General features: G+C 31.8%; 1 protein-coding gene across 1 annotated transcript; it reads right to left on the minus strand.

Annotated features, from left to right (window-relative positions):
* Window positions 1-758: 758 nt before the first annotated feature.
* Window positions 759-5,337, minus strand: LOC108812742 (sodium/hydrogen exchanger 1). The gene is made up of 14 exons (XM_018585087.2): window positions 5,009-5,337; window positions 4,072-4,427; window positions 3,875-3,993; window positions 3,348-3,445; window positions 3,160-3,219; window positions 3,017-3,063; window positions 2,739-2,933; window positions 2,607-2,653; window positions 2,455-2,521; window positions 2,279-2,379; window positions 1,946-2,186; window positions 1,784-1,846; window positions 1,494-1,577; window positions 759-1,392 (listed from the first exon to the last, which is right to left on the minus strand). Exons 2-14 carry the CDS (start codon window positions 4,252-4,254, stop codon window positions 1,051-1,053), a joined length of 1,647 nt encoding a protein of 548 aa, XP_018440589.1. The 5' UTR covers window positions 4,255-4,427; window positions 5,009-5,337; the 3' UTR covers window positions 759-1,050.
* Between the last annotated feature and the right edge of the window lie 7,843 nt (window positions 5,338-13,180).

The following is a 13,180-nucleotide window of genomic DNA, read 5'->3' on the forward strand; positions in this document are numbered from 1 at the left end:
TAATATTTATAAGCATTATCTTTATATTTTTGAAAATATTAATTTATAATCTATTATAACATATTAATAATAATATTATATATTAACTTAAAATTCGTTTAACCAAGTTGAAACCACGAATTTATGGAATATTAGTTAGTTCTTATAATTATTAACCGAACTGACCCAAAACTAAAATAAACCAAACTGGACCCGAATCGAATTTAATAGATAAACGAATGGTTCCTATATTTTTAGAACCGAAATCGAACAGAACCAAAATTGAACCGAAAACTGAACGCCGAGGCCTAGTTATACCTCACTGTCCATCTTCTCTCTTGCTTTCTCTGATGTGAATGGCTTGGCTTGCAGGAAGAACATCTGATCTTGGAGAATGTAGACTACTCATAGATGAAGGATGCTGATTGAGAATAGGTGAAACAAACACCTTCATGATCTTTCGAAGCTGTAAATAGAGGTTGGGCATGGTCACGTAGGAGTCAAGGTATTGACGTTTTCTTAAGGCTTTGGTTTACTTTCTCAGTGTTCTAGTGTTTTGTCATGAAAAAAGTATGTTTGTGTTAGTGTGTGTCTATACACACACTCGAGTTACATGTAGCATCATGCTTCCATGTCTTTTATAAATCTTGTGAATATCTGGTTCCTCAATCTGATTATCGAAAAGAAAGCTTTTGTAGTACTAGTCCAAAAGATTGACACAAAAAGAAAAGAACACGGGAAAAGACATACAAACGTGACACACTTGAGAAAAAGACAAGAACAAAGACAAGTGACTCATGTAATAATAATTCAATCACTTTGTTATTAAAACAAAACAACAGATTGTTCCAACTTACAAAAGTTACAACAAAACAGACAATGAATATACATCAATCCGAAATCCTTTCAAAGTTTTTGCTTTACGTTCTCAAAAACGTAGGGACAACTTTCTGTCCTCACAAACAACAATACAAATTTTTTATAAAAAAAAAAAAATCATACAAAAATGCATAACTTCAATCACCTTTTTTTCTACAAAAAAGCTTCTCCTCTTTTTGTTGTTCTCCTCTTTCAAGCTCTACTGAGATCAGGAGGGTCTCTCTCAGTTGGAGAGCCAGGGACGAAAGGGACAAAGCCACGGCCTCCAAAGACAGGTCTCATGAAGGAGTCATCAAACTTTCTCCAGTAATAATGCACTGTTCTAGTGGGCCGTGTCAAGAAGCCACGTATACTATCAGGCCTAGGCACATTGTGATTATTCCCTGTAAACTCAATGAACGAGTCTTGGTCTACTAGCAAAGGGATCGTGATGGCTTTTGGGGTGTTGTTGTTGTCATCAGATAGCATGCTCGTTGTTGCTTTCTGGTGTGGCAATAGGTATCTTATAAGCGGTTTCGTCAGCATACCGAACACCTGCAAAACCCGGTCCAGGAGAATCTATTTTAACCAAACACCCTAAAATCATATGGACTATGCTAAGTATCTCAACGGACATCCCCAGAGATATATCTTACCACTGTGCTGAAGAGACAGACGGTTATCGTACTTGTGATCATGATTGCATTCCCACGCAGATCCGTATGTCCAGCCCTTGTAAACTGCAACAGAAGCAAGTAGTGTTCTAAAAATCGGTCTAGACATCGGCTTACTATTTAAAATTGGCTTAGACATTAAAAAAATCGATATAAGCTTCCACCTAAACAATAATCCTCTATAAGAGACACGTAACCACCACTAACAACATTGTAAGCAAGTGTTATTTGAGAGATTCATAGAGAGTAGATAAAGACAAATCTATTTATACCTTGTTGTATGCAAGAGCCATTGATACAGCACCTCTCATGAGACCAGACCACCAAATCACAACCTGGAGGAGTGGTAGGAAAAACACATAGATTATAAACAGTCAAGATCCAGAGGAGTTAACTAAACTCATTAAGAAACCTAAGTAGGAATGGATTCATACTTGCATCTTGAAGTTGATCTTCTCGCTTTCGTTCTTCTTGACTAAGTTCGACAGGAACGATAACGGAAAAACGAATGCTGCTCTTCCAAGCATGACCAAACCTATTAGGATTGAGCTCACTGCAACCGATGTTCCCGGGCTGTCACTCACCGATCTCCACTTGTCTATGTCCAACGCATCCATTCCCACGTACAAGAATATAAACGTCTCCGCAAGAAACGACAGTGTTGCAAAGGTATGCCTGAGTCATCATCGAATATGCAATCAAATAAGCACTGAGAGGGTAGTACACTACTACAGAGTGTGTTTTGAACTGAGTGGAGTTTTGCATACTTGGTTGTGATTCTTGAGCTCTCGGTGACGTTGTGCCAGGTGTAATGGGACATGACAATCCCACAGAAGAACACAGTGAGGATACCACTCAAGTCGAAAAGCTGCAACCAGAACAATATAACATCAGTAAACGTTGTCTAAGAATATAACATTATAAGATAATCATAAAATCTAACCTCAGCAAGCATATAAGAAAGATAGGCCATAAGCATCATGAGGGCAACCTCTCTGTCAGTTGAGTGTCTGAGACATGCCATGAGGGAGACATCTAGTTTAGACCAAACATGAATTAAAAAAAAAACATAAAGAAACAGAGTCAAACACTTACCTTCCAAAGTATAGCTTTTTGATGACATATGCACTTATCAGACCAGTCTGCAAAAAATTGAAGATGGTGTGAACACAACAAGAGCATGCAAATACATGAAGTAGAGAAGAAGGAAGAAAATGGATTTTTTACCGCAACACCAAGCAGTGTGCTAAGGAGAAACAAATACATGAAGTTCCCAAGAAGTTGAAAAGCAGCTTCGTGGTTAAGGTGGGTGAGGTCAAAGCTCTGAATGGCGTTGAAGACGACAACTGATGTGGCATCATTCACAACACCTTCTCCGAATACAAGACTGTATAACAAAGGTGTCTCATCTTGATTCAGCACCTTAAATCACAAGAGGCACAAGAACTATTAGTTCATGAGTTTGTAAGTAATATATCATTAATCCCTCCAATAAAACACATTACCTGCAGTGTGCACACAGAATCTGTTGCAGCAAATATGGCCCCAATTGCTGCAAATTAAAACACCAAAACAAAGAAACAAAGTTAAGTCCCCTGGAGTGATGAAAACCGATAAAGCAAAGCCATGGGGGTTCAGAGAGCATTACCAAGATAATCACCCAAGTCAAAGGTTCCAATGTCCAGTTTCTTAAAGAACTGCGTTACACCTGTTTCAAGCATCACCAATGTATCAGTAGAATATAACAAAAAAATTACCTGGCAACCTAAACAGATTGATGCTCTACAGAACTTAAATCTATAAACAGCTTTCAATGGGGAAGGAAGTAGGGTGTACCTAGAGTTATGACAGTGCAAGAGATAACAGTTCCAATAGCGCCAAAGAGCATAATCGTCACGAAATTGCGGAAAAACTGCTTCTTTTTCACTTGAAACCTGAAAACAGACAAACAAATTGATCTGAGAAACATCTGGAAAGCGTATTAATTGGCCCATGACAAGGACAAAGAAAGACCACCAAGTTGCACGTGAATAAATCTAACTAATTGACCAAACACATCGTGTCCTCTTTCTTTTCAACAACCACAAAGTACTACTACAAAAAGGTTGATGTCTGACAGGCATTTATAGAAGCAGAACTTAAACTCTCTAATCAAATCTGTAAAGTTCTCTACCTGTTTTTGTGTAAAGTTTTGTTTTGTTTCTTCTTTTTTTATGAAACTCTGTTTTGGGTAAAAACTTGTGCTACTAAACATATCAGATCGTTCATAATACCATTTTGTAATATCTTCCTCTATAGCACAAAACTCTACCAAAGAAACGATTCAAATGGATGGAAAAAAAAAAAGAAAAAGAAAAACTGACCCAGCATTGAATATAATGGGTGGCAAAAGATATATAAAGAAAAGATCTTCACTGAAGACCAGAAGGCGTGAGCTTTTTCCATTACTAATCAACAAGATGACAACACCAGTCCCCAGCCCCTGCAATCATCATTCAAGAATCAAGATGATTAATCAGTTATATGAAGTTATATTCCCTTCTTTTCAGTGCACACTTACAATCAATAAGGCGGTGATGGATTCGTTCATCCATCGATTCTCCTCCAAGAGATGGCCAAGCACAATACAAGCACAGAGAAGTGCAACAAAGAGATTGAGCGAAACCACAGAGGCGTGATCAGATGTCGATAACGAAGGCATTTTAGATACGAAAGAATCCAAAAACGATGCCATCATTGTCATCTTTCTTTATAGAGAGCCTCCACAAGTTTCCTTATGCCTTTTTTCCCAGAATGCTATCGCCAACCAATAAATTTATCCAGACATCAACAAGTAGTATAAAGGTTCAGACATGGATCAGCAAACCGGAAAATCTAGTATCTTTCCGTGCTGTCCATATGAAAAAACAAAATGCCCTGTAATAAAACGGTATCAAGGCCAGGGTGTTAGTTTAAGGAAATCAACTGTAATAATTATGCTAATCAATTACTAATCTAGAGTCTCATCTTCCTCTCTGTATATAAAAGTAATACAAAACATTCATAATCTAGTAATTCCATCTATAAAACAGAAACAGCACACAACAAAACTCAAATTAATTTTCTACACGTAGGTTAGGAAAAGAAAAAAAAAGACAAGCTTGGGAGAAACAGAGCTCAGGAGTCAGGACAAAGCAGAACCCAAAGGAAGCTACTGCTGTAATGAAATATATTTTGTTGACTACCTCGTTTTTTTAATACATAAAACATAAATAAAACGCAAAAAGGGTGTTCAAAAAAGTGAATCCTTTACGCAAAAAATAAAAGCACAAATCTCGAGAGGAGAGGGTTAAGCTATAAAATGGATACCAAAGTCTCAAAATTTTCCATTTTTGGTAAGAACCCATCAACCACGACATGAATTGAGATAGGTTGAAACCCAGGTTCTGTTTCCCACCAACCGAATCGACCCAAAACAAAAACAAAAAAAAAAGATGGTGGATCTGAATTGCTTTTACCTCTCAAGCGTGATCTGAACGTCTTCTTCTTCTTCTGATTGATGTAATAAAAGTCCAAGATCACGGGAAAACAATCTTAACGGAGATCGAGAAAAATTCGATTTTTTTTTCGAAGCTCCGTCCAAAGCTAAAGCCCTGAGATTCTTAAAACAGAGACGGAGGAGGATGAGAAGGAGGAAATATTACGTGGCTTTGAGTTTAATACGAATTTAATTATTTTCTGAAAATAGAGAAAGACGTGTAAGGTCCTATTTGGAGAGAGAGAAGAGAGACTGTGAGAGAGAGAGAGAGAGAAGAAGATTCTTATTTCTATACACAGAGGAGAGAGAGACGAATCGAAGACAGAGAGAGAGGGAGAAGATTATTCTCTGCTGGCACACATGGTTGAATCCTAACCGTTTATTTTATATTACTTTCTCTGATCTGAACCGCCACAAAGCCACAAAGGTGTATGGGTTTTTTTTAATTGTGGAACTTATCGGAGGTGATGATAACTTATTACTAACCGCGACCTTTTATATATATTTTTTATCAAATAAATAAAAAAAAGTCTACTACTTTCATTTTAGTTTTAGTTCTTTCATTTTAGTTTTAGTCCAAACATATTTTCTGAAAAATATTATTTTGCTATTAGTTAAGATATGCATGTTCGGAAATCAGAAAATAAAACATAGGTACGAAAGAAAATGGAATGGAACCTTTTTACAAAGTTAATTAGTGTTTTTCTTTTTTGACAATTTTATTTCACCATCGTACTATAGTTTATGTTTTTTTAGTCTAGTAGTTTATTTAAGTATTCAGGTATTACTGAAAAAAAACTTATATAAGTCTTTAACGTAGTGTTGTTCAAAAAAAAAGTTTTTAACGTAGTGTTAGTAAACCTATAAAAACATGGATTTTTGGTAAAATGTTTTTGTGTGGTGCAAATAGAACGGTTAGACCAAGATTTTTTTTTAAACGAATAAAATTATTAACGGTAATAATTGTAATACATAAGCTAGTGTTAGAAACATATTTGACGGTATCAACTGGTACGGGATTAACCTTTACCAAATATGCACTAACGACGGTTGGTTATGCATCGATTAATTAGTTCATAATATTTGAGTTATGCAATGTTAGTTGAGCTTGCATTTAAAAATCATACGAAAATTGTAACACAGAACCAAATGCCGACTGCCGACTAATACAACGATTCTAAGTTCTAAGAATTTCATGATATCATGTGTGATGTGAATGTTTCATTTAAGTTTATATAACAATGTATTATATATATTTGTGAATTTAACTTCTCAATGTACTCAACGTTAAGCTTGTTAATGTGTCCACATTAACAACATGAATATTGTATATCGAACGTCTTGACTCATGCAACCCAATTTTCAACATATATGAAGAGGGATATACGTACGAATCTAAAGATTGAATACACTTCAGGATCTTGATCTCAGGGAGAATGTAGCCAATGAGGTATATAGCCAATAAACATAGGAGTGTTCGCTCTCTAAATTGTTAATTTATTTATTTAGAAATTTATACTAGATCATTAGGCAAAAAAAAAAAACTAGATCATTAGATTAGTGTGTAATTAACTCATAGCTGTCATCAGGGACGAAGTCAGTTTACAAATTATAGGGGCATGTGCACCCTGTAACAATATAAATATAATTTTTTTTTGAAAGAAAACATGAAACTATGTTATATCACATGGTAAAGCCAGTTTGTGCATCCTTAATAACCCAAACTCAATTATTTCTTGTGCTTTTTTATATAACTAGGATAAGATCTACGCCTTACGCGGGATGAAGTTGTTATTTTTATTATATTTTGGAGAATGAAACAACAGTTTGGTTTCATTTGGATTACGGGTGTTCAATCCGGATATCGGGTAGGTTTCGGTTGGTTTGGTTTTTTCGGTATTTCGGTTAATAAAATATAATTGCTATTCTAAATCCATATTTACTTCGATTCGATTTGGTTTACATCGGTTTTCAGTTTATTCGGTTTTATACCAAAAAACATAATTATTTACTTTGAGATCATATTATATATTTAAATAAAAGAATAAAAATAAAAAATGCTTCTATCATCTAATAAAATAATCAATTCTAGAATTAATATCCAAACTCTAAATTTTGAAATTAAAAAAAACAAAACAGAAGCATGAAATAAAACTTTTCTATTCTTCCATATTTAATGTGATTGTTTAATATCTTTTAATAGTATAAAATAATAAAATAACTAAGATACAAATATTGTTATCAAATATTCATTACTCATAATAACGAATTTTCATATATATGTTAATCATATTAGGTAATTTCATAACTTTTATTTAAGGAAAGTGCGAGATTGTTTTTTGTACATTATTTATCAATTCGATAGTTAGTTTAATAAAAAGTGTAATATAAGTTAAGATGAACAATATACTTTTCTAAGAATATTATATTTTATATAGTTATTTATTAAATGAAACTTCATAATCATACGGTCCTATGATCATTCATATTGTTTTATAACAAAATATTTAAATAATTGATAACAAAATTTTCAATGTGAAAAATTTAATAAGTTTATAATTTATAAATGTTCTTGAAAATTTATTGAAAGTTTTGAAATTAAAATATTGATGAAATTAAAATAAATTTAATAAGTTTATAATTTTTAACATTGTCTTAACTCCCCTGAAACTACACTGAACAAACTCCACCCATTCTTTTCCTTGAATGCAGCATTTCTTTGATCAATCCGCATGTACTTTCCGCAAGTATATTCTTCTTCTCGATCATTGCTTCCTCACTGTAACAGAAAGCTTGTTAACGGAGTAATGAACACAATGAACATAACTCGTAAGAAGTTTGAGCAACAATATGGGTTACATCAAACATCGACCATTTTGCATTTTTTAACATTTTCTTTTCCCTGAAGCTACACTGAACAAACTCCATCCCTTCATTTCCTTGAATGCAACATTGCTTTGATCAATCTGCAGGTACTTTCCGCATGTCTATTCTTCTTCTCAATCATTGCTTCCTCTCTGTAACAGAGCGCTTCTTAACAGAGTAATGAACATAATCGATTTTCTCTGTTTCATATATAGATTTTCAACGTCAGAGCTTATCAACTTCGTTTTCAATAACCGATCATATTTATGCGTGTTTTAGGCTACTCAGCAAAAAAATTGCAACTAATAAACGTCTTGCTCACAATCTATTGTATTCTCTGCTTCGTGTAAAGATTACCAACGTCAGAACTCATCAACCTTATGCTCAATAACCTATCATCTTCATATGTGCTTTTGAATTCCTCGCAACGATTAAACATCTTGCTCAAACTCTATTTACATTTTTTATTTTTCTTGCCAACAGAAAATCTAAGTTTTTTTCATGTGGCCAGGAGACACTTGAGATCTCTTTGGTGTTCAAACATCTTAACACTGTAAACTAAACAGCATATGTGTGTGTAGAATCCCCGTATGTCGTCGAACAGAGTCAACTCGTCTCAAACAATCGTGTATTCACTTTTTTTTTTCATTTCCTTCTACGTTTAAATAAGGAAAGTTCGGAGAATCAAAAAACTCTCAAACGCTTCTCGTGACGACATGTGGCAGAGTTAATGTGAATGCATTAAATGCAAAATGCTTCTCTTTTAATAATAAGGGGATAATCCCTTATATATTAAAAGGGATGCACTAAAATAAATGCTTTCACACAAGGTTTGCCACGTGTCGGCTGGAGAGAGACTCTCCCTAATAAATTTCCTTTTTTTCATTTTTTAAAGCTAAATGGGAAAGATCTTTGTTACTGACTTTTCACGTGAATTGGACAAGAGCTGGTTGTGTGACTTTTGTCTGTATCATCGTTAAGAGAATTATGTTTGATATATCATCGTTAAGAGAATTTCTGTTCTCATAACTCCAGTTTATAAGAATACATTCAGATAAATACTGAGCAATGATTATGTGACTTGTGTATATAGTTTCCTTGCCCGAGACCGATGTACCCGTCGAGTTCTTATCATAATTACAGTTCATGTACAATTAGCGGACGAGAACCTGATGTTGTGCGATAGTGACCCATCGCAGGAGAGTTGAGTAGGGTATGTTCAACTCGCTCCTTTCGTACTAGAGACATTGAGGGATTACCAACGTTGAGAGCCTTTTGGTCGAGATTCTGTTTTTTTCATAAATTATCACCTTCTTCTTCTCACTTCTCCATTGACGTATACATAGAGAAGCCAAACAATCTCTATTCTCCTTTTGCTCTCATATATTCAGGCATTCGGTACAATCATTGTTATCTCCCTTTTGCTCTCATATATTCAGGCATTCGGTCCAATCGATGTTGCTCTCCAAACATTGAAGCTACCAACAAAATGATCATCAGATATAGTTTGACCTGTCAATCTATATAAATAGAAAAACAGATAACTATAGTTGCATTTGAGAGAGCGAGAACAGAGAAAAACTTTTAAAATAATATAAAGAGATAATTATAATTGCCTTTATGAACATGTAAAAAAGTTCAAAAGTATGTGGAAGAACAAAGCAAACACCTTTATAACCATGTAAGAACATAGCAAAATCCTTTGTAACCATGTAAAAACAGAACCGATATTGTTGTAATAATATACTAGATTTTGACCCGCACAACCGTGCGGGTTTTATTTTCAGTTTTATATGCATATATATATTTATTTAGATCATTAGTATTATACATTTTTCAATTTTTAATTTTAATTATATAGTTAAATATTTATAAAGCTATTTCAAATACAATAGTGTAAAGTTTGCATGTTGTAAATAATGAATTGTTTAAACTATCGTACGAATTTTTTGCTTTTTATTATATATTTATTTTATTGTATTTGCATTTTGTTATTAAACATATTAATATGTGCATAAAAACATATTTGACAATTATTTTTTATTTAATTTATGTTAAATTTTTACCCGCTTTCAAAACTGGATTTCATTTTAGTAGTATTTTCTATGTTTATTCATACACAATATATTATTATATTTACAAAAGTGAAAGATATGTTATTTATACATGTAATATATAGTTTGCTAATGTTAAACCCCCTGTCATCATATTATATTAAGTTCAATATGATAAAATTAACATGATTGAGTCGATTTTTCATAAATTTGAGATTTTTTCGTTTTTTTCCTTATCAGAGAGGGGCCCCTAGGGGGTGTTTAGTAACTCGAGCATTTCTTATTGTGATTATATAATAGATAAAAATAAGATATAATATTTTATTTTTCATTTTATAAAAGACAACACAATATATTAATGAATAATAATATTTCAAAACTAACTACGAAATTAGTTAAAATAATTTATATATAATTCTGAAAATTAAGATCTGGTTAAGATCTTCTTAATAGATTTTCTGAAATTTAAAATATATATATTTAAATTTTAATAAAGATATCAATATGTGTATGTTAACCAATCCTGATTTTTAGGATTAATATATTAGAAATGATTTTTTTTGGTCATATGTTTAGTAATTAATGAATGGTAAGTCATTTCTAGTTAAGGGTCCATTTTTAAAAATATCACACATGAATTAAAGTTGCGACTTCTGTTTTAATATAATAGATTTTAGGAAAAAAATCTAGTTATATTCGTTAGTTTCAAATTAAATATGGAAGTTGTTTTGTAAATTCACAAAACATTTTATTATTTAAAAGTATTGGTTGTTTTAAACCAAAATTGTGATATTATCAATATTCTTGTAAACGGTTAGAATATTCTTTATTTTTTTGTAAACTCATGTAAAATATTTTATTATTTAAAAGTATATTTTGTTTTGATTAGTTACAACTGAATAGGATTTAATATTTATATAATTTGAAAGATATTACAAATACATCTAGATATTTAATTTGAATATTATTTATATAAAAAGTTCATTATTTAACTTCATCTTCTCTAAATGAGATGAAAACCAGAAGTGTTAAAATAACGTATACATTTCATAGAAGAATTCTTGAAAAACTTTCTAGTCTCTTCATCATGTGTCCCCATAACTCCTTGCTGCACATCAAAACATGTGTCCCCATAACTCCAGTAACAACTTCGAAATACTCCTTGACAACCTTAAACTGGCTTTGTATAAAATAATGTGACAAATAATTTAAAAGAGAACAGAAGGTTGGTGGTGTGGCCTAAGGTTCATGATATAATTGTGTATGGTTCGTTAGTGGTGTGTATTTTACGTTTTACGTTCGTGATATCAAAAGGTTTGTTACAATGTGAGATAAATAAACTTATGGATTAATAATATTCTTTATTTAATATGAAATTTAATATAATAATAGATAATAATGCAGTGTGACCAATTCTAGTAAGTAGTCTATTTTTTTAAAAATCACGCATGAATTAGAAGTCATGACTTCTGTTTTAATATAATAGATAGAGCCCCAAGAATCAATTACTAAAAGAGGAGATGATAACGTTGAAACGAGGAGAAGAGATAAGAAAAGAGGAGATAGCAGAGTTCATTTTTCTCTTCTGTTTTACAGTTTCTTGTCTATAAAGGCTATGAGAGTTACGTAGAAAAAAAAATATATATTCATACGTGACTGCCTACATGGCTGTTATTGGTTCGGTATGGAACTTATTTTTTTGGTTTACCAAACCGAACCGGTCGGTTTTAAGTTGGAAAGTCAACTGAAATCAACACAAATAACCAATAGAAATTCTTGCGCAAGACAAAGAATATATCACTAGGTAATAACCCGTGCCTTGCACGGAATGAGGATATTGATTTTGTTATCTTTTTAATAAGTATGAGTATTTAGGTATCCGTCGATTTTTCAGATATCGGGTTTCTCAGGTTTGAAAATTAAGTCTCGTTCGGGTTCGAGTAGGTTCGCTATTGATGTAAAAGAACCTTAAAATAACCGAATAACTAATATATCTGAAACTGATTCATATTCAAAGTAACCATGTTATCCGATTCGGTTCGGGTATTTTGTATCCAAACTACCCAAATATACCAAAAAATAACTAAAATTACTCATTAGACACGATTTTTGAGTATTTCTATACAAAATATCATATTTTATCTGAAAATACACAAAAATAATTAATATATTTAATTTAAAATTTTAATTTTAATTTTAATTTTAATTTTAAAAATAATTATACATATAATTATAAATAATATTTTTAAATATATATTTACATTTCAGAAATCTTCGGATACTCATTCGGTTTTCGGTTCGGAGCGGGTTGAGTACCGGTTCTTCGGATACATTAGTTTAGGAACCATTCAGTTATTTACCCCGTGTCTGATCGAGTTCGGGACCCTAATTTTCTGTTCGATTTCGGGTCGGTTCTTCAGTTCCGGATATTTGGCCCAACACTGTTTAATCTGGATATTCGTTCAATATTACGTTTTTTTAGCCTCCTAAATTATAAATACCATTCTAAATCCATATTTATTTTGTTTTCTTCGGTTGAAATTATTGAGATTTTTCATTTTTTGGTGATAAACCTAAACTATTATATTTGTTTGGCTTCATGTTATATGAAGTTTCGACAGTTCTTATGTCGAACCAATGGTTTCATTTTTATATTTCTAAATACTTGCAAAATCAAATAAAATCTAAATAATAGTTTAAGAAAAAGAACATCTAATATTATTGTATTGTTTGTACAAACAATGTTGGTGACATTTTAAGATTTTGTATTTTATATAAGATATTCTAATATTATTTTTGTTGTTTGAACTTAGACATAATATAAAAAGTTGTATATTTATACTCATAGAAATTGGTTTTTATTGAGTTTAATAATGTAAATTTTGATTAATTTGGGCTTAAATTTTTTATCACCCTGTTTATATCTATAAAAACTGTAATGTGGTCAATAAGTCATTTTTATTACAAAAACATGTTCTATAATTTTTTAATATTTAACTTTCACATCATTGAGAACCATTTTAATGATTTTAGAACCATCATCTTATTATTTCCAAAATTGAATTACTTTGACTTTAATCTTCCACATAGTTTTGAAAGGTTTCAACTAAACGACTAAAATTGGTGCAACCAATTTTGTTGCTTTAAATCGTTAGTATATATATATATTATTTAATTTGAATATTTATTAAATGAAAATTCATATTAATACAATTTTATGATTATTTGTATCT

Source organism: Raphanus sativus, chromosome 6 (assembly GCF_000801105.2).
Source record: "Raphanus sativus cultivar WK10039 chromosome 6, ASM80110v3, whole genome shotgun sequence".
NCBI lineage: Eukaryota > Viridiplantae > Streptophyta > Magnoliopsida > Brassicales > Brassicaceae > Raphanus > Raphanus sativus.